At 36.3% G+C, this 22,360-nt stretch overlaps 1 protein-coding gene across 7 annotated transcripts in view; it reads left to right on the forward strand.

Moving 5' to 3' along the window:
* DNM3 (dynamin 3) overlaps positions 1 to 22,360 on the forward strand; it is a 574,033-nt gene that overhangs the window by 465,884 nt on the left and 85,789 nt on the right. For 6 of the 7 annotated variants that reach the window (XM_065883171.1, XM_065883141.1, XM_065883163.1 and 3 more), the window contains one exon: positions 6,600 to 6,711. In XM_065883171.1, coding sequence (XP_065739243.1) covers positions 6,600 to 6,711 — 112 coding nt within the window. Of the gene's footprint in view, positions 1 to 6,599; positions 6,712 to 14,359; positions 14,372 to 22,360 lie in introns of all 7 variants that reach the window. The other variant, XM_065883152.1, reaches the window with a different exon arrangement.

Raw genomic sequence — 22,360 nt, forward strand, 5'->3', positions numbered from 1 at the left:
ATTATTCAATAAGTATTTATTGAATACCTACTAGTGCTACTCACTTAGTTAAGACCTAGCAGTATAGTATAATCAAATTAACACATCCAAATATGCCTTCCCATTTATGAAGATCTTATAATTTTCTTAATTTAAAATAATTTATTTTTATGTGTTTTATAGCCTTTCTCCTAGTGTGAATGGAGTATTTCTTCCATTTCAAAGTTATTGGGAGTATTGAGGAAAGTCATTGATTTGTATTTTTTTTAACATCTTCATTGGAGTATAATTGCTTTACAATGGTGTGTTAGTTTCTGCTGTATAACAAAGTGAATCAGCTATACATATACATACATACCCATATCTTCTCCGTCTTGCATCTGCCTCCCACCCTCCCTATCCCACCCTTCTAGGTGGACACAAAGCACAGAGCTGGTCTCCCTGTGCTATGTGGCTGCTTCCCACTAGCTATCCATTTCACATTTGGTAGTGTATATATGTCCATGCCACTCTCTCACTTCTGCCCAGCTTACACTTCCCCCTCCCTGTGTCCTCAAGTCCATTCTCTACATCTGTGTCTTTATTCCTGTCCTGCCCCTAGGTTCTTCAGAACCATTTTTTTTTTTTAGATTCCATATATATGTGTTACCATACGGTATTTGTTTTACTCTTTCTGACTTACTTCACTCTGTATGACAGTCTCTAGGTCCATCCACCTCACTACAAATAACTCAATTTCGTTTCTTTTTATGGCTAATATTCCATTGTATATATGTGCCACATCTTCTTTATCCATTCATCTGTTGAAGGACACTTAGGTTGCTTCCATGTCCTGGCTATTGTAAATAGAGCTGCAATGAACATTGTGGTACACGACTCTTTGAATTATGGTTTTCTCAGGGTATGTGCCCAGTAGTGGGATTGCTGGATCATATGGTAATTCTATTTTTAGTTTTTTAAGGAACCTCTATACTGTTCTCCATAGTGGCTGTATCAATTTACATTCCCACCAACAGTGCAAAAGGGTTCCCTTTTCTCCAGACCCTCTCCAGCATTTATTGTTTGTAGATTTTTTGATGATGGCCATTCTGACCTCTGAAGCCCTTCAAGCCTCAGCTCCCAGCCCCCGGCTCGTCCCGGCGGGTGAGCAGACAAGCCTCTCGGGCTGGTGAGTGCTGGTCGGCACCACTCCTCTGTGCTGGAATCTCTCCGCTTTGCCCCCCGCACCCCTGTTGCTGCGCTCTCCTCTGTGGCTCCCGGCCGAAGCTCCCCGCTCCGCCACCCGCAGTCTCCGCCTGCGAAGGGGCCTCCTAGTGTGTGGAAACCTTTACTCCTTCATGGCTCCCTCCCTGTGGTGCAGGTCCTGTCCCTATTCTTTTGTCTCTGTTGTTTCTTTTTTCTTTTGCCCTACCCAGCTACGTGGGGAGTTTCTTGCCTTTTGGGAGGTCTGAGGTTTTCTGCCAACGTTCAGTAGGTGTTCTGTAGGAGTTGTTCCACATGTAGATGTATTTCTGATGTATTTGTGGGGAGGAAGGTGATTTCCATGGCTTACTCCTCCGCCATCTTCAAGGTCCCTCCATGATTTTTGTATATTTGTCTTGCAGTCAGTGTTAGTCTTTTAAGCAAGTATCTTAATACTAGCAGTGTTTTGTAAAAGAAACTTGGGTTTTCCAACTCTTTCTGAGTTAATTTTGTTGATTTTTTTTAAAGGATATTATTAATTACCTCTAGGTTCTTAGTTTTGGCATAAGATTGCATAAAGTATTTGATTGTAATTTTCTCAATCTCCTATATATTTGTGGGTATGTAGTCTATCCTTTCTCATTTGTGATCTTGTATACTTTTGTTTTCTCCCCTAATTAGGATTATAAATTTATTATCTATTACTAAAGGGAAAATACTCACGGATGTCTTTATCCTTTATGTTATCTTAATATTTCCTATTTCATTAGTTTTGGTTTAATCTATGTTAATTTCCTTTCTTGGCTTATTTTGTTTTTTTATCCTAATTTAATACTTTCTATAGATGAATATTAACTTTTTAAATTTTTTCTCTAAATGATGAACATATTTAAAGCCATAAGTTTTCCTACAGCCTTTGCTGTGCTCCACTGGTTGGATATGATGTGTTTATATATTTTTTATTGCTTTCTAAATAATTTACAATTTTGTTTTGGTTTCTTCTGTAATACAAGGATTATCGAGGAGTGTGCTTGCTTTTTATTTTCTTTTTGAGTCTTTTTTTTAGAAATTCATTTTTTCTTTTTTTTTTTGTTTTGTGACCAAAGAAAGGGATTCATAAAATCTCTCTTTTTTTTAAATTTCTTAAAACTGATATTATGTATGTGTGCAGATCCAAGTATATGACAGGTTTTTGTAAATGGTTTGTTGATGGTGAAAACATCTTTATCTTCTATTTAAGCGATAAAGGAACCTATTAAATTTACTTCATCTGTTGTACTATTTATTTCTTTTATGTGCTTACTTATTTTTTGTCCACTATATCTAATTTGAAAAATGCCATATTAAAAACTTTCCATATTTATATTTTAATTAATTATATGCAATAGTTATATCAAGTTTATCCTACATTTTTAAGCAACATTTGCTTCGTTTATTTGTCTATTATATTATTTGATGCAAACAGGTTTATAAGTATTTTCCAGTCTTCATAAATTGTACTTTATATCATTATATAATATTTCTATTTGTTCTATTTAGTGCTTTTAAATTGTTTATCCTGTTCAGTACTTTTAAATTCTATCTTGCCTATATTAATATTGCCATTCATGAATTTTTATTTCTTTGTTTTGTGTTTGTCTGATATATCCTTACCTGTTCCTTTAGTTTTACAAATAACATATAATTGGGTTTTATTTTTTTAACCTAAATTAGCTGTTTAGCTGAGAGAATTCAGTTCACTTTTATTAATTTAATAATTAATATACTTGATTTTATTCCTATCGTTAAAATTTCCTATTTTATTTTGTTGTTTCTTTTCTTAATTTTTTGTTGATTTGATCAAGAAGCTATTAATTTTATTTATTTTTTATTTTTTAATTTGGGAGTTCTGTACTTTTTATTTTATTAATATTTACACTCATCAGTATATAACCCTATTATTCCATGAGGCAAATTATCAAATATTTCTCTCCCAAGACACTTTCTTCTCCTACTTCTCTCCTTGCCCACTTCTTCCAACAATATGAGAACTCTGGGATCCCTTTGCTTCCCTACTCTTCACTCCTATACCCATCGGAGGAGAACTTGTGAGCATCTTTTTTTCCTTCCACCCTCCCCTGAGTTTTAGACTATTTGAATTTCTGTTGCAATGTGTCTCTTCTTCTTTAAGACTTCTTATTTAGTCCTTATATTGCAATTCTTAGATGATCTATCATTATTTATTTTGATTTGACTCTATGGATACGGCAAATTTTGTTGCTTACCACTGTTTTCTCTTCTCTTAGTTTTTCTTCACCCTTGAACACTCTCTGCAGGTTCATTCAGTGTTGTCATAATCCTAATACTGCCTTAGCATCTCCCTCAGATTGGGTATTTGGTGATAACCTGGCTGGATGTGGGACTCTGAGTCTGAAGTCTTCTTAAGAATCCATGAATACTATTTCATTGCCTTCTACCTTTTGAATGTTCAGTCCAGTGCCAGTCTAATTCTTTTTCTTTTGTAAGCAACTTTCTCTTTCTTTACAGAAGACTTTTCTTTATCTCAGAGCTCAAGATTTATACTAGTGTGTGTGTATGTGGTAATTTTTCTCATCAATTCTATCTGAAACAGCACTTTCGTGTAAAGATTTGGATCTTTCTAAAAATCAGGATACGCTTCTTTTTTTTTTTTTTTTTTTTTGCGGTACGCGGGCCTCTCACTGTTGTGGCCTCTCCCGTTGCGGAGCATAGGCTCCGGACACGCAGGCTCAGTGGCCCTGGCTCATGGGCCCAGCGGCTCCACGGCATGTGGGATCTTCCCGGACCGGGACATGAACCCATCATGTCCCCTGCATCGGTAGGCGGACTCTCAACCACTGCGCCACCAGGGAACCCCACGTTTCTTTTTTAAAAAATAGGTTTTTTTCATAATTATTTTTCTCCTCCCATCTTCCTTTTCTTTTTCTGGAACTCCTATTATTTGCAGGTTAGATGTTCTGGGTCTTTCCTCCACACTTCTCTCTTTATATTTTTCTAATTCTCCTACTGGATCTTAACATCTACTAATTCTAATCTCAAGATTGATCATCCTTTCCTTCAACATATCTACTCAATATATTAACTTAAAAATCTTATTTTTCTTAGTTCTATAAGTCTTTTTTAATGCCCTTTTGTACCTCTTCAAATACTTATTATTCTTTTGCTACCCCCAACCTTTCTCTTTTGTTGATAGACTGCTCTGATTGCCTTCTTTATTCTTTGTCTCTCTGGCTGTTAGACCTCTTTGGGTGTCCTTTTATTTTCCCTTGTTCATTGTGGCACATGTGCAACTGCTGGGTACTTTAAGTGGACTGGTCCCATGAGTGTGGGAAGGCACAGGAGTTAACTGTGCAATGAGGGAAGGACAGATAGCTGCAGACAGAGAGAGCAGTATATTCAAAGACTTCGGGAGTAAGCATGGCATATATGAAGAAGTAAAAGGCCAGTGTGGCTTAAAAATCAAGGGAGGGCTTCCCTGGTGGCGCAGTGGTTGAGAGTCTGTCTGCCGATGCAGAGGACGTGGGCTCGTGCCCCGGTCTGGGAAGATCCCACATGCCGCGGAGCCGCTGGGCCCGTGAGCCATGGCCGCTGAGCCTGCGTGTCCGGAGCCTGTGCTCCGCAACGGGAGAGGTCACAGCAGTGAGAGGCCCGCGTACCGCAAAAAAAAAAAAAAAAAAAAAAAAAAATCAAGGGAGAACAGAGTATGAAAAGAAGCTAGAGAGTAAGGTAGTGTTGGGCCAGACTGTGCAGGACTTTGTAGGCCATCATAGTGAGTGTGGTCTTTTCCTAAAAGCATGTAGTATTGCAGTGTTTTATACCAGGGGTTTTAACTGGTATAACCAGGTATATTTATGTGAATATCTGATTCACATTTTCAGAAGATAATAAGGATTAGAGAGCAAATTTAAAGTGGTCGTGTGATGCTGCAAGACTAAAGAGATGTTGTAATAACCCAAAAGAGAGATGATAATAACATGATGGTCAATATACAGGAAGTACACTTTTAAGTGGTAAAATGTAAGGAGGTGTATGAGAGTGTGGAAGATGTCTAAGATACCTCCAAAGTATCTGCATTACACTGATGCTGCATGAAATGGGAACATCAAGTTGGAAATCACCAATTCAGTCATCCATGTCACAGTGCCTTTGAGATACTCAAGTGGAGAAGTCAATAAGCAGTATGAATCGGGCAGGTCTGGACAGGGGATGTAAATATGTATGTAAGCCATCTGAGTTAGGTGTAAATTGAAACTCTTAGCCATGGATGAGAACACCTTGGAAGAGATAAAGAAGAGAAAAAGATTGTTAATCTTGTACACTGCTAGTATCTGTCTAAATTGGATTATCTTTTCTGGAAAGATGATTGGAACGTGCATCATTGTCTTCAAAAATGATTATAACTTTGATTCTGTCGCTCTATCTGTAAGAATCTATCCTCAGAAAATAATAGTAGTAAATTAAATTAGAAAGACAAAGGCTTATGGATAAAAATATTTATTTGAGCTTTTTTTATGATTGCAAATAAAGTAAATTACTTACCTAATATTAGGTCAAGTAAATTATCATACATTTATATTAATGAATATTGTAACATTATAATTTGATGTTTATGAAGATGTAATAGCGTAAGTATATGACCATGATACAATAGTAAGTGAAAAGAACACAAAATAGAGAGAGACAGAGTGAGAAAGAGAGAGAAACTCAACTGTGAAAAAATGCATAGAACAAAAGAATATAAAGAAATAGGTTTATCTGTAAATAGTAGAAAATGGTTGATTGTGTCCATTTTTATACTTTTATCTAGTTTCTAAATTATTCTAAATGGGCATTATTACATCTTGTATATTATTTTATTATTAGGAAAGGAAATATAAAATTATAGTATTGTCCAGTTGTCAATATGCACTTCATAGGCACTTTACTCTGTTAAATATTAGTTAATGTTCTTTCCTTTTCACAATATTGATGAGCATTTGTGATTTGAATCCAGCATAATATTTTAGTTTTTTGAGATTATTGCCATAATTTTAAAGTTTTATGAGCCATTTAGATTTGTAAATTAGTTTCAAAAATTGATCTGATTACTAGACAATAGCAAATCCATTCCCCTCAGAACAACTCCCTGTCAGTTGGCACTCCGTGTGTCATACTGAGAACATTTGTTATTTCCTTCCCTTCTTATTGCTTAGCAGTACAGATAACTCTAAATTCTTTAATGGGAGGGTTTTTTAATTGTATAATACATACATATAGGAATTTGCTAATTATTTGAAATGCAATAGATTGTTTTTGTTTTCCTTCAGTGACTGTCAGAGAACCCTTCATTTGGACTGTCATTTGTATCATCATCTGCAGGGATATGAAATCATTTTGAATTTGGTTCAAAACTAAAAGCATGATTTTTCTTTTGACTCCAGGAATGTATACAAAGACTATCGCTTTCTCGAGCTGGCATGTGATTCACAGGAGGATGTAGACAGCTGGAAGGCATCTCTACTAAGAGCTGGGGTTTATCCAGATAAATCTTTAGTAAGTTGGACATATCTCTTATTTTAAAATTATTAACCATGTTTAAGAAAACATAATTCTACATACTATATGCTGGAAAAGCTAGTTCTTGTTTGACTTAATTAATTTGCCATAGTTTTAACTGCTACTTTGCTTATATATATTTTTTTATCCATTAGATTTCTATTATAAGAAGTTTATCAGTATATTTTTAAAGAAAATGCCCAACTTTGCCATAAAACATAATATATGTAATCTCAAAGCAAGAGAGTTTCTTTGTTTTAATTTAAAATTTTATTTTCCTTTATATGCTGTTCTACAGTATACTATTCTATAGTATTCATATAAGCAGGTTATAACATTCTTCATATAGTCATAGTATATAAATCATCAATCAGAACACTATTTCATATTCTTTAAAATGTACTTATTTTTATAAAAATCTCCCTCCTTTCATTATGTCTGTGGTACCTATATCCAAAATTAAACTCTGGTTAATGTATAAAAGAACAAAAAAATATTACCATTGCTATATTAATAAAGATAAGTTATTCCCACTTATCTTTATTAATATACTTCAAGGGTCTTAGAGACAGTTCTCTCATTCAAGTTAATAAACAGACCTTCTATTTGTGTTCTTTGGAAAATGTAATATTACACAGACTAGTCTGGATTTAAACTTCAGAATTCCCACCCAGCATATGTACACACACCATTAAACAGACTCTTCAGATGAGTGGCTCTCACTGCTTACTTGCTACCCCTGAGAATTGGACTATCCAGGTTCCCCCCCAGAAGTTAAGCAATGAGACTGAGCTTTAAGGATTTACTCCAGCTTGACCTTTGTGGTGCTTAGATTGGCTGTAGATTAGTTTATAGGACTGACCATGTATAAGTTGGGTTATTTCTAGGCCCCAAATAGGGATAGAGTCTTCTCAAGGGAAAGTCTGAGATGTGAGCACATTGTGGGACAATTGAAGCATCTCGGGGTGGATTTCAGACCTGACCATATCCCTGAGGTTACACTGGAATTTAACAAAGTTCCAAAGTTCCAGGGGTAAAGGATAGAGGATTTGTGCCAAAACATTCTCCTTGTTGCTGTTATTTTAGTTCTCACGTTGACCTCTTAACCCTATCTCAACCTACACTTGTCTGGTTAACACCTAAAACAGTGAACCCCCATGACACACCCTGTGCCTTCCAAATGAGGTGAAACCAGACTCTTTCCAGGTGCTATGCAGTACAGAGGTATCTTCTGTACCACTTCTATTTTTGTTGTTAATTCTAATCATTACTTATTACTCTTTCGTATCCATTGACGGTAGTGTGTTTAATTTCTATATTAAACGTTCTGTATTAAAAATGCACATATACTTAATGTTTTATTCATTCATTCCACAAAAGCCTGTTGAGCACGTGTTTTTTGCCCACTACCTTTCCAGGCACTAGTGATGCAGAGGTGAACGGTGAGGCCCTGCCCCACCAAGGAACAGACGTTAAATAATTGAATGGTTATGGTATAATTGTAGAGTGTGATTGTTAGAGTGATAAGTTCTATAAAAAATTAAATTAAAGGGACAGATAGTGAGAATGAGGGGCAAGTGAGCTTTATTTTAGTAAGGTGATTAGGGAAGGCTCCTTTGAAGAGTTGACATTTGAGTAGGCTCCTGAAAGAAGCGGGGGATAAATACTATGAACGTCTGATGGAGAGTGTTCATGGCAGAGGGCTAGCAAGTACAAAGCCAGCTCAGTGTCTTAGAAGAGCAGCAAAAAAAGTCAGAGTGTCTAGACACAATGAAGGAGAACAAAAGTAGTTGATGATTTCCAAAAGTGGTCAGTAGCCAGATTATGTAGGCCTTGAAGGAGGTGGCCAGCATTTGAGTTTTATTCTGGGTGAGATGGGAAGCCATTGGAGGGTTTCAAGCCAGTTAGTGACATGATAAGATTTATATTTTTAAAAGATTGTTATGGCTGGATTGTTACGAGAACCAGCACAGCCTGTGGGTTAAATCACAGGCATTAGCATCAAACTACATAGACTGAAATTCCTGAGGCTCACATACAAGCTGTGAGATCTTGGGAAGGTTTCCTAGCCCTTTTATGTTTCAAGATTCCCACATCTAAAATGGAGATAACAAGAGTCTGCTATAGTGTGGTTGACAGGATTAAATGAGATAATGCAGGGAAAGCACTGGACAGGTTAAACACAAGTAAGCACTCTATTTTTGTTTATAATGATGACGATGAGAATAATAATTATTTTCATCACAGACTACTTACTTAAGCAAGTAGAAGAGAGTTAAAACATTGTGGATATTTATAATACAGCCCAATGAGATTGTAAATACTTTATGATATTTTTTGTCTTCCAAATACGTTTGGTTATATAAAATGTCAGTGTGTTTGTGTGTGTGTGTGTGTGTGTGTGTGTGTGTGTGTGTGTCTTTCTTCCAAGGAACTGTAATGTTTGTGAAAATGTTTTCTTACATCATAATTTTGTCAACTAAACTTATTTTAAATGCACTACACAAGTTTGCTATTTTAAAAAATATTATGTAATGCATCTCTTGTGAGCAAAAAACTGTCTTGGAAAAGCAAAATTACCCATCCCTCTGTGAACTCTTTTTATAAATCTGAATTTTCATGTATCCATAGCTCTACACAAAAGAAGATGCTCAATGAGATATTTGCTATTTATTTTTATTAGGCTGCTCAATTTGAAGCAAATCTAGAGTTGTCCTACACAAACTGTTTTTGATTCTTTTCACATCATTTTTATTTGCTTATTAACATACATTTTGTACAATTGCTTGGAAAATGGAGACAAAGGGGCTTTTTACTACATGCCAAAGACATGACAGGAAATTAAACTTGGCAGTGTGCCATGAGCATCGCTTTTCTCAGTTTTCATCATAAACAATATTTGCATTTCTTATGCACCATGTAGTTCTGCAGGTTATATTACACTATTGCTTGACTTTCAGATGTTTAAATGGAAGCTAACTACTGAAAGCAATCTAAGTAGAATGCTTATCTAAACATTGCATTTCGTGAACACTCTTAGGTTTGGGGGAAGCGATACTTTTAGGTAGAGTTATTCCTAATTTAGAAAGATTTGATGAAGAAGTCAGAGTAACCTAATAGCAGATGTCTCTTTCCAAGTAAATTTTTAGGACTTCTGGTGTTTTTGTTTTTGTATCAATAAACCATTGAGTCAACAGCAAATCAGTCAATCCCTACCCTAATAATGAAACATTTATGTGTCATACATGGATATGAGTCTAGATAAAGTTCTGCTTTCTACATGAAACATCTCTATTTTAACTCTACACGAGACATCTCTATTTTAACTGGGAAAAATTCTACATAGGTCATTTTTCTAAATTGTGTAAGTTTGGCTTCAGTTAGGTAAATAGCTATAACCCAAATTTGAATGAATTGACATTTTGGATAATTTTTTTGTCCAAACTAAGTTTGCATACTTTTTTATAACATGTTTATCCTCATCATATCTTTTTCTGTCGTGTCCATGTGGTGGAATGTTTTTATGTCACTCATATCACAGTGTTCTGCTACCTTGTTCCTTCTGTCTCTTAGGTCATTTCTCTTGGAGTTTTCTACAAATTTTTCTTCTTTCCTTCCTTCCCTTCCACCGTCTTCTCCCACCTCCTTCCTTACCTTCATCTATCACTATTATGATGGACTCTAAAGATTCAAAGATTAAAAAGGAAGCAATTCTTACTTTATAGGAGTTCCAAGTCTAGTGGAAGAGAGAGATGCAAATAAATAACCACTCTACGGTGTGATTTAAAAAAACTATAGTGGATAGCTATATAAAGTACAACAGCCCAACTATATTCCCATGTGCATTTTCTAATTACCTTCATTCTCTTAAACTTTCTGGATCTAATGCTAAATGTAGACTTCTTATCTGAGCATTGTATTGTAATAGTATGTGGCCCTAAAATGGAAATGAGGAGTCCTGAATTTTGTTTCCCATTATGCCACTGACTTACTCAGTGAACTCAGCATCTCTGAGCCACAACTCTGGCACTCTACCATCACCTGAGCTTTCTGAGCAGCCAGAATACTTTTTAAATATATTTAAATCTGAATTTGGATTAGGCAGAATTTTATTTTTTATTTCTATTTCCTTTGGCCATTAACTTGAAATTATAGTCAGTATAAAATTGTTAAATAAGTGTGTAGGATTTTACACAGTTTCAAAGTAAAGATGCTTCTAATTGAATTAATTAATAGTTTTCTGGTTTTGTTTTTTACTGATGAGATGTTCCCTCAAGGATTTGGGGAAAGTTGAAACAGGAGTGGGGACTGAAACCAAGTCCCCCTGAAACTGAGTTCCTCTGCTAAGTTTATAACTAACCTCTGTACCCAAAACTTTATTCCCTTTCTTGCTCCACACCATTTCCCCCTCAAAATTAAGAAGCATCAAAAAGCGTGTGTGTGTGTGTGTGTGTGTGTGTGTGTGTGTGTGTCAATAGCTAGGCAAGTCATAATTTTAAAACTTTTAATATATTTTATGACACATGTACACAAATTTTTCCTCTAAGTGTGAACACAAATAAGTGCAAATTTAATTAAATATCTAAAGAATGTGGTATAACAAATGACTGATTTTTCTGACACAGTTTTGTCAGCTCACAGTAAAACTTAATTTATATATAAACATGAATGAATTCCAAATTCTTTGGAACATTCTGTGTGCGTTGAAGTTAAGTAGACTTTAAGTCAAATCCACTCGCGTTGGAATCCCGACCCTTCCATTTATGTGCCGTGTGGCTCAGGCAACTTACTTCACTCTCTAGTTGTTTATTCTTTTTTTAAACACAAAATAATAATCTCTTCCTCTGAGTGATTTTATGGGACTAAATGAATACTGTTGCACATCACATCTAGCTCAGTGCCTGCAACTGGATGAAAGCCTTCAATGCTATGTAGCCTTTATTATTGTGATTGACTATCATTAATGTGTCCATGAAGCTATAATTCTCAGTTTAGTAGTTACCTTTTCTTTGGAAACTATCAGTGAGATCTGGGGAGAATTTCCCCAACTGTTGTCTCAGGGTACCAAATTGCTGCCCTGTGGACAGGCTGGCCTCAAAGGCTCCATCAGTTAGTCAGGAGTGAGCCATAGAGGCTGTCAGGGTAAGTGAGAATCCACAAGCCTACCCTCAGCTGCTGGTTAACTGGCTATCCGAAAAAAGCAGCTTGCAAATCTGTGCATGCCCTGAAATAAATTTGGTGCAAATTCAGTTTTGCGTATTTGTTAAGTCGTATACCTCAGAACTTTTCACAAGGGTTTTTTTTTTAGCTATCTAGATAGATGGTCCTCCCCTCTAGTATATGATTTAAGAGGTGAAAAATGACAGTAGAAAGTGAAGCACCCTGGAACTTCACTATACCTCTGAATTCAGGACTCTCCCAGGACTCTCCCAGTCATAATTCATGCTTTTAAGGACTGCCTTGGAGGTTGAAACCATCGCGTAATGAAGTCTCTTAGGGACATCAGAAAGTCCTTTTGGATAGACTCTGCAACTGAACTTTTCTCTGTGGCAAATGACAAATAGGGGAGAAGAGGGATGGACACAGACCCCCATAAATATTTATTAATATGGTGATGACCACTCCCATGCATTTACTCAGCAGTCTTTTGTACAAGACAGAAAATGCCCATGTTAGTCCAGCTGTACATAACTTTATTCTTAGCTTATCCAACAGTGCTTCCCACAGAAATTAGAGCAGCTCCATGACCAATTTCAAAGAGTTTAGTTTTTCTTCAGTGGAGGTACTTTCTAAATATAAATGCTGCCATACAGAGTAGTGGAGGAATTATAGAGAATTTACAATTCACCAGTCATGACTGTTATGCCTCACTCAGAGTAGACAATTGGGAAATGATTGAAGGAAACAAGAAATCGCAAAGCCACACCACGTCCTCCACTTGTATGTTTCTCATATTTAAGGATTAAGGCCCCCTACTCTGTGACATCACTGTTGCCACTACAAACAGAACCATCTGCCACCGAGCAGGGAAGCCAGTCATTCCCTAATGTGCAAAAATACTTGGTTGAACTCCTGAAACTTATTTGGTAGATCAAAAGCTGCACTGCTGTGGAATGCAATAAACCCCATCTGTTTGAGGTATTTTCAGCAATACTGCACTTCTTTGGAGAACCGAGGTCCCATTATTCTCTAAAAAATATTTTACTCCTGATAAAATTCTCTTTGGGGATCTTTATTGCCTTATTGAACCACTGGCATATTCTTTTACAAAAGACTCTTTTTCCCCCGATTTCATTCATTCTTGTACTGTTATTTATGTCTCACGTAAGCCAGTGATGTTAACGGTTATATCACGGCAACTCACAATGTCAAGAAGCTTCTCTACACTATTTTACCAGTGTCTTTAAATTTATGCTTTTATTAAATATGATGGCCTCGATGGTCCTTGAATTAGACATTTCCCCAGTCACCAATTGGCATTGTTTTCCAGAAAATATACTCTCCTGTGATGGTTCCCTTACTGCTCTCCAGAAAATTTTTGTATGTATTACTTCCCCGCACACACTTCCTCTCTTAAAACTAAATGCCAGATCTCCAGCTCAACCTGTTACTCCACCCGTGCTCAGGCTCCTCCACAGATGCACACACTTCAGTTGCAGCTCTCTTCCACTCTGCATCTCAGCGGAGAGAGAAATTCCTTCTGGGCCCCTTGTGAAAAGAGTTCAGATCTGTTCCCTGCCCATATCCCATCACGTCTCCCTCACAGGATCTGACCTTGCGAGGACTCGGGCTGCCCTGGGAGTAATGAATCACCGTTTTATTTTTTTAAGCCATATGTGAGTTAAATTGTTTGATATAAATCATACTCCTGCAGCTCCAGTTTGAAACAGGAGAGCCATTTGCCTGCCGCCTGTGGCTGGCGGCTCTCTGTGTCTCTATCCAGAGTGTCCCTTTTAGAAATGACTACATTTTTGTGACTAACCTTTCCAGACCCATTTTCTTGAATGTGGACCAGTGTTTATTTTGGCTGCATCCCCACTATACAGTTTTCGCTTCCCATGCCAACCCAAGACAAAAGTCATAATTTACGAAGTAAAGGAATGGTACAGATGGAGGTCGTAACTTGGTCTGCTTACCCTGTCTCCCCAGAGCCACCCACTCTTTTCCTCTACTCATTTTTTTTTTTCCCCTACCTTCTTTGAAACCAAGGATGCAGTGTTTGTTTAAAAATGCATTGGCTGATGAAATTTTCCACTGCTTGGCACGTTGGAGGAGGGGCTGTCAGGAAAGGGCAATCTGACATACTAAATACTTTGCCTTTCATGCTAACAGTTCACTTATTACCAATTCAAACCAATGCTTTTTGGCCAGGTTCCCATACTTCAAGTATTTCAAGTAGAAAGAAAGGGGGAAATCTCTGTCATAATTTTCTACTGTTATAAATGTATGATTTCACTTAATATAAGCAGAATCTCTGACTTGTCCATGAGCTTTGGGCGCCGTATGTGTATGAATGGGATGTCAGTGAATAGCTAAGTTATTTGTTTGGATTTTGCTCTAGCATGAAAAATCTCATGATTTTAAAATAAATTTATGTTTAACATATTTCTTTTTTGTTTCTTTTTCCTTGCGGCTACATGCACAGGGGAACAACAAAGTAAGTTCTTTGTCCTACTGCAGCTCCTCTCTCTCCAACCCCCACTCCCCTCCCTCATGTGCCTTGGCGAGAGTGTTTCTGTGCACTTTGAAATGACCAATGTCTGTGACAGTGCACAGAGGGTGTGCAAATGTCAGAGAAAACAGAGCTTGGACTACCATCATGGCTGTTCATTTTTGACCTTTCGGAAGGGAAATATTATGTTCCTCAGGGTTGGTTATTGGACAGTTCAGAGAGGTTGTTATTCTAAGGAAAGAGAGCAACACTGAGAGCAAAGATTATGAAGATTTAATAATGAGGACTCTTCTGCAGAAAGGGGAAGACAGTCTGATGAAACTCAGTGCAGCTGAAGTTTTTGACCAAAAATCAAAGCTCTCATGTTAATGTGTAGCTATAAAAACCCCAAACTGGTGTCTTAAATAGCGGGATGGCTGGCTTTGCTGGTGAAACTGAGCTAGATCAGTGCTCTGGCTTCGAAGGTGCCTTAAAATGGATGGAGGAGGGTGGGGTCAACATTTGCCTTGGCTTCTGCACCCTTGATGTATTCCAGCTGGATGGAAACAGGAGGGTGTGGGGAACGGAGGGGGAGACTGAAATGTGTATGATAGATTTGTGAAACCAGGCAACGCACACAAATGGTGGAAATTATTTTAATGTTGTTATAATAGGTAAATGAGTAATTTAGTAGTTCATAGGGTGGCTAGATTGTTAAAACTTTAATTCAACTTTTCCAGAAGATTAGAACTACTTCTCACTTATATTAGGTATGTAATAGTAATGTAGTTGGGGAAGATGGTCTTAAGTTTAGCAGGGTGATTTGTTTTTCTTTTTTTTTCTGTGGAGAATTATTAGTGCTTTATCCTACCAGGTGGCCCACTTAAAATAGGCCTCATTGAATACAATAAGAATTGAAAGGATTCTGTTATAAAGGGTCTGCCTGCATATTTAAACCAGCTGGAATTCATCAAAATTGCTATTCATAAGCCATACATATAGAATTTAAAACAAATGTGGGAAATCTTGGAGTTTAATTTGATGGAATGTGCTATTGTGGAATAAGGTGATAGAGATGGTTGGTATTGAAAATGTGTCACTTTATAAATTTATATCTTGCTATAATTGCTTATGACCCAAGTAATAATATTTAATAAAGTTAAAAATAATATAAGAAAACTACAAGATAGACATTTGTGAAGGACCAGAGGGGCAAACTCAGCCCACTAATAGTTTACTTTTTAAAACAGAAGGTAACTTATGAAATCAATTAAAGATTTATTCTACAAAGTAAAAGATAATATTTCTAACTAATATACCACTGTTGGAGAAAACATTTGGACAAAATTTTAGTTCTTATACCATATAATGTATTTTGATTCTTGAATAGTAAGTATCTCTGATCCTGGTCACTTAGGTTACACTGAGTCGCTGTCTAGAATTGCATGTGCTGCATCTCTTAATCGTTTAAATAGCCTGAGCTATGTGAGTGCACTAACAGCAAGCCTATACATGCTGGGGATCAAGGAATCAGCTGCTGACATTTTAGGGAGGTGCCAACCCTTAGGCCATTCAAAAAGCATTTATGATTTGCTTCTTTCACTAGTGATTCATTGATGACTTAAAAGCATTTGTAAAATTCCCCAAAGAAAACTCTTCTTCATAATAGGAGTCATCCATTTGTTGTGTCTTGCTTGGTCAAGTTCTTCTGGGTAATAAAATGTTCAGTTTAACAGAATTTACTGATTTTTCAAATAATTATACAATGAGCAATAAAACTCAAACATTCTAAGCTGCTGCTCCTCAAGGCCACCTCTCAGATGATGCAGAAGGCCTTCCAGGGTCTCCTGGCACCTGGAGCCCCCGTCTGCAGTGTAAACACTTGGTACAATGCTGTGGGAGATATTTGGGTGCCAGTTAGAGTGTTGGTTGAAGAGTGCCAAAGATGCAGGTACTTAACTGTTTTGATTTTTAATTAAAGAGCAGCTGCTTTGGAGGGGCTGATGTTTATTGCCCCTATGCCTTAATTCTTAGTTATTTAGTTATAGTTATAGTTAGTTATATTATGTTATAGTTAGTTATAGTTAGTTATATTATGAATAAGTAATAGTTTGTGAAAAAATAGAAGGCTAATACTTTTAAAATATGATCATTACACTGACCATGGACTCTGGCACAAAAGAGCCTCTTCAAATCACAAGGAGCACATCTGCATGCTATTTTTCCTTTAGCTTAGAATTTCAGTATAAATGGAAAACACTGGAATACAAGCTGTGCTGTCTCCAGAGTATAGATCTGGAGTCTTCAAAAGGAGAATATGAGATTCACTTTTCCCTCTCATGCTAGAATGCTTGTCTGAGTTGTCCCCAAGGCAACATACCTGACTGGTTGCCTGCCATATACATGAGCCAGCTATAAAAGGTGACTCATTTCAGACTCACAAAGGCTAATTGTTTATTTAGTGAATGGTATTTCATTATTTATGATAACCAACCAGACACTAAAGAGAATGAAGCCTGCTCAATTAATGTTTCTTTAGATGAGCAGGATGAATGGATTCATCTTGCTACATACATTAAGTATAGTGCACATACACACATATACATACACACACATATAAGGTATATGGAGCAACCCTACTATTCATTTTCTCAATGACAGCTAAATTGATCTGCTTCATCCACCTTTAGATTATGCTTAGAGTGTGGGAGCTAATTCTCTAAACTCCCAGAAAGAAAAAACTTCTACAAGAGACACACAGATTTATATTATAAATGCATGATGGGGCAAAACACCAAGGGTCACATTCTTCCTTGAACAATTGTATATATTTTATTTGTCCTTAAAAAGCAAATTTTCCTTTTGTGAGGAGCTCACAGTTGCTCAGGAAAATTTTTCCTTCCAGGCCCATTACTTATTTTTCCTTTGAAAATGTTTTTCTATTGGCATAGTGATATCCTAAGTTGCTTCGGGTAGAGTCTATATCCTCCTTAGAGGGGTTTCCCTAGATCTTGGATTCCAAGTCAGTGTCTTCCATAGTAAGACTATAATCTAGGACTCCCTGAATCAGTTTGGGAAATGTGAACAAATATAATACAGTAACAGGGAGGTTTGGGTCTTTTTTTGTTTGTTTGTTTGGTTGGTTGGTTGGTTAAACACAAATGTAAATCAGAATGTCATTTTCAGAACTGAGGCCTTCAGGTAAAAAGTAATCTCCATGCTTTGTCCTAGAGAGAAGACATTTAATTTCCTTCTTTAATTTGATGCCCTTGCTTGGTGGGCATGTCTAGAAATTTAATAAACATTTAGTGTTATGTTTTTGTTAAAGACTTTGAGTTTCAGGTAAGTATCTTTGATATATTAGGCAAATTGAAGGTAGAAAAAGCCCTTAAAATATAAAGAATAAAATACTATAATAAAAACTCTCAAATTTCTTAATGATGTTGATACAGAAACACAAATGAAAACTGAAAAGAACCCTAGGTTCAGAAATGAATACTTCAAAAAATTTTAAGTTATACAGAAATGCTACATTTACTCTCTTATGAATCTTTTATTACATTTAAAAGAGAAATTTACTATCACCTTACTTAATTTCAGTCTAAAAACTTTAGTTTTAAAAACTAAAGGATTCTTGTATGGCCCCCAGCAAAAATATGAAGTTGACTGCCTTGACTGGAGAGAAGGAGCATTTGAAAAGGAGAAATAGAACTGAAACATGCTAAAACATGTTAAAAACATGCCATGTTAAAAATAACTAAGCTTTGGGCTTCCCTGGTGGCGCAGTGGTTGAGAGTCCGCCTGCCGATGCAGGGGACACGGGTTCGTGCCCCGGTCCGGGAGGATCCCACATGCCGCGGAGCGGCTGGGCCCGTGAGCCATGGCCGCTGAGCCTGCGCGACCGGAGCCTGTGTTCCGCAGCGGGAGAGGCCGCGACGGTGAGAGGCCCGCGTACCGCAAAAAAATAAATAAATAAAAATAACTAAGCTTTTACTAAGTTCTAGTTAGGTTAAATGCAATAATTTATAGAGAGTTGAGGGCTTTGATATTTAAGGAAAGAAGGAAAGAAAATCTGATTTGAACACCTGTTTAAACAACATTTAAAAAACACTTTGTCTAGTAATTTTCTAACACATTCAGCAAGACAAGTGTGCATTGTCAGTCTCCATTAGTGGGAAAAATAGTTATTACCTAAAGTGCTGATTTGGTAATCCATTGGATTCTGGCCATCATTTGCAAAGACAGAGTGTGCCAAATCTAATGTCACCAAAATATATTACACTGAAGAACACAGATGTTAAATCCATGTCAATTTGTTTTGCCTCTTATGCCAGATCTTTAACTCCTAAATTGGTCATATGTGAGAGAGTATAAGCAGGCACTGAAAATCCATCATCAAACCTGGAAATGTCTTATTGGTGTTGTGTGTTAAAATCTTAGTAGATGAAGGAGCAGACGGTACAGTGTCAGAAGGTATAACATCTTATGGAAAAACCCAAACGAACTTTTTGGCCAACCCAATATATTTCCTCTCTTGTAGTTAAAATGACTGAAAGAACATTGTATGTAGTTTAGGTATAGTCAACTCCATTAGGGTTATTTATTTTCTTTGAATAATGTACATTCTTTCCTTGATTTTCCTAAAGAAGTTTAGTGAATGTATTTCCCTGGGATTTAAGGAGAGCCCATCTGGTTCCCTTAATTTATGCATAAACTAATAAGAATACCATTAAATTTAAAAGAAAGGATGAAAACTCACTAGCCTTAAAGTATTATTTTAGTTCTATGTACATATAAAAATGAATTGTCTGTTTCAATCACTGCAACACCAATAAACCTTTGGTTCTTTTTTGGCAAACCAGTCTTAAAAGAGTGTTGCTAATGAATGCTTAGTTTTTGAACCCCCAACTTTAATTTTAAACAGTTGGAAAAAAAGGATAGTTCAATTGAAGGCAAAAAGCTTTGATAAATGAGGTGGAATCTATATTGTGTTCCCAAATTTATGAATCTTGCCAAATAGACTATAAGGAAGCAAGAATTGATCTGCTGTTTAGAAAGCTCACAGTGGGTGATAGGACAGGGACCTCTGAAGGATGTTTGGGGCTTGTTTTATATTTTTATTTTCCCTATTGTATCTAAAAAGAAATGACTTCCCTCTAGTTAATGAGAAATAAGAGAATAATGATGTCTTATGTCGTAGCTTTTTTGATGTATTTTTTCTCACAAAATTTTAGACATCTTTTTGTATGCCCTATGACATTTTTCAAAGGAATTGGTTTAACGCTGCCCCAAAATAAAAGGAATTCTTTATGATTCTGTTCTGAAAACATGTTGTCATCAAGTATGATTTTAGAAGTTTCATTGTGATAAGTTTTATTTTGAAATTTAAGCCCTCACAGAAGCATTTTTAATCAAAAAGTAGAAATTTATTTCTTTTGTTAATTTATAGAAATGTTATCACAATGTACAGTGAAATCATACAGAATCACTGTAGTTATGAGAGTTTAAAATCCTTCTCCCTATCTTTACCAGATCAGCTGGGCAAAAAAAAATGGAAAAAAAAATGTGATTGGTATAAGAAAAAAGGTGGATTCAAAAGATATGTATGTGTATATTTAAAATATATATTAATATTGGATATCTAATAAGCTTTAGAAAACTAGAGACACATAGCAAACTTTATTTTTTTTGTAAACGTATTTGTTTTTGTCTGCCCTGGGTCTTCGTTGCTGCACGCCGGCTTTCTCTAGTTGCAGTGAATGGGGGCTACTCTTCATTGTGGTGCACAGGCTTCTCATTGTGGTGGCTTCTCTTGTTGTGAAGCACGGGCTTAGTTGCTCTGTGGCATGTGGCATTTTCCTGGACCAGGGCTCGAACCCGTGTCCCCTGCATTGGCAGGCAGATTCTTAACCACTGCACCACCAGGGAAGCCCTACATAGCAAACTTTAAATGTGAAAACCTATCTACTTAGAAATGAAAAAATACACTCCAAGAATGGATCCAAATGGAAATCAATGCTTAATTTACAGACTATTTGAAATATAATAACAGTGAAAATACTATACAGGAAATATTATAAAATATACCCAGTGTTATTCACAGAGAAAAATCAATAACTTTAAATAGAATTCTTATTTTAATAGAAGTAAATAAATTTAAAAGGTCGGAAGGGGGCTTCCCTGGTGGCGCAGTGGTTGAGTCCGCCTGCCGATGCAGGGAACACGGACCGGTCCGGGAAGATCCCACATGCCGTGGAGCGGCTGGGCCTGTGAACCATGGCCGCTGAGCCTGCACGTCTGTAGCCTGTGCTCCGCAACGGGAGAGGCCACAACAGTGAGAGGCCCGCGTACCGCAAAAAAAAAAAAAAAAAAAAAGGTCGGAAGGAGAGAAAAAAACTAAGGAAAGAAAGAAATTAATGATTAAAGTAAAAAATAATGAATTAGAAAATAGGAAAAAAATGCAAACTTAAACTACATGCAAATTTAAAGCTTTTGTATGGGACAAAAGATAGTAAACAGTTAAAAGGCAAATGACAAATTCATAAAATATTTGCAGTATGTATGACATACAAAGGATTAAATGTCCTCAAAATAGAATTGTTTCTATTCAGTTCATTTAAAACATAACAAAAACCAGCCAATCAATAGACATAATCATTTAAGACCAAAAAACAGAAAGTAAAAAGACTGATAACTAGATGGGAAAAAGTTTCAATTTCACTAGCAACCAGGAATTGTAAATTAAAATAGCTGTCCAGACATCCTTTTTTTAAAAATAATTATTTATTTATTTTTGGCTGCATTGGGTCTTCGTTGCGGTGCGCGGGCTTCTCATTGCAGTAGCTTCTCTTGTTGCAGAACACAAGCTCTAGGCGCACGGGCTTCAGTAGTTGGGGCACGTGGGCTCAGTAGTTTTGACTCACAGGCTCTAGAGCGCAGGCTCAGTAGTTGGGGCACACGGGCTTAGTTGCTCCTTGGCATGTGGGATCTTCCTGGACCAGGGCTCGAACCCGTGTCCCCTGCATTGGCAGGTGGATTCTTAACCACTGCACCACCAGGGAAGCCCCAAACATCATTTTTGAGCTTCAGATCATAAGAAATGTGAAAGAACGGTCATGATAGGTGGTAATGAGGAAGCTGTCCTTCTTATGTACTGCTACATGTGGCAGGGTATACACACAGCCTTCCTGGAGGGTGACCAGTTTGGTGACATGCATCAAATGCCTTGGTTATGTGCCAACCTTTTGGCCAAGCCATTCCACTTCTAAAAATTTATTTTTATCAAATAATTTGATAGTTGTGCAAAGGTATTTGTTCAAAAATTATTTGGAAACATTTTTCATAATTACCAATGTTTAAAAACTGTATCAATATCCATCATAAATAACTGGTTAAGTAGAGTGTGGTACATCAATGAAATGCTATGAAGCAAATTTTGAAAACTAAAGATATATATTTTATATATGTACATAAAGATATAAATATATCAATTGCAATGGAATTTTCATGATAAATTAACTGAAAAAAATCACCACAGATAACATAATCCCATTTTTGCCTTAAAATTTTGTAGAGGATGATATTTATATGTATATATATTTACACACAGAAATCCTGAGAAGATACACACCAAAATGTTAATTGTATGGGCAATTTTAAATTTTGTTCCCATGTCATTTTCTTAATAACTGTCTTTTGTGCAATTTTCAAAAAAAGATTTTAAAACACACAGAAAAAATGAAAAAGAGGAAGATATTTAAATGGAGGATGGTGAGGAAGAAACAAATATAAAATGATGAAAATAGTATTCAGAAGGAGAGATATATTACATAAATGGATTAAACTTTACAGGAAAGTAAAAGATAATATAAATAAATAGTGGAAATTAATCATCTAAGACTACAAACTTGGCATAATTATATAATCTTGTTTATTTATTTATTTTTAATTAATACACAGATTTTGTCAGCTCCTTTCCCCTGCCTGTGCAAATAT

The sequence above is a fragment of the Phocoena phocoena genome, chromosome 1 (assembly GCF_963924675.1).
Source record: "Phocoena phocoena chromosome 1, mPhoPho1.1, whole genome shotgun sequence".
In the NCBI taxonomy this organism is placed as follows: domain Eukaryota; kingdom Metazoa; phylum Chordata; class Mammalia; order Artiodactyla; family Phocoenidae; genus Phocoena; species Phocoena phocoena.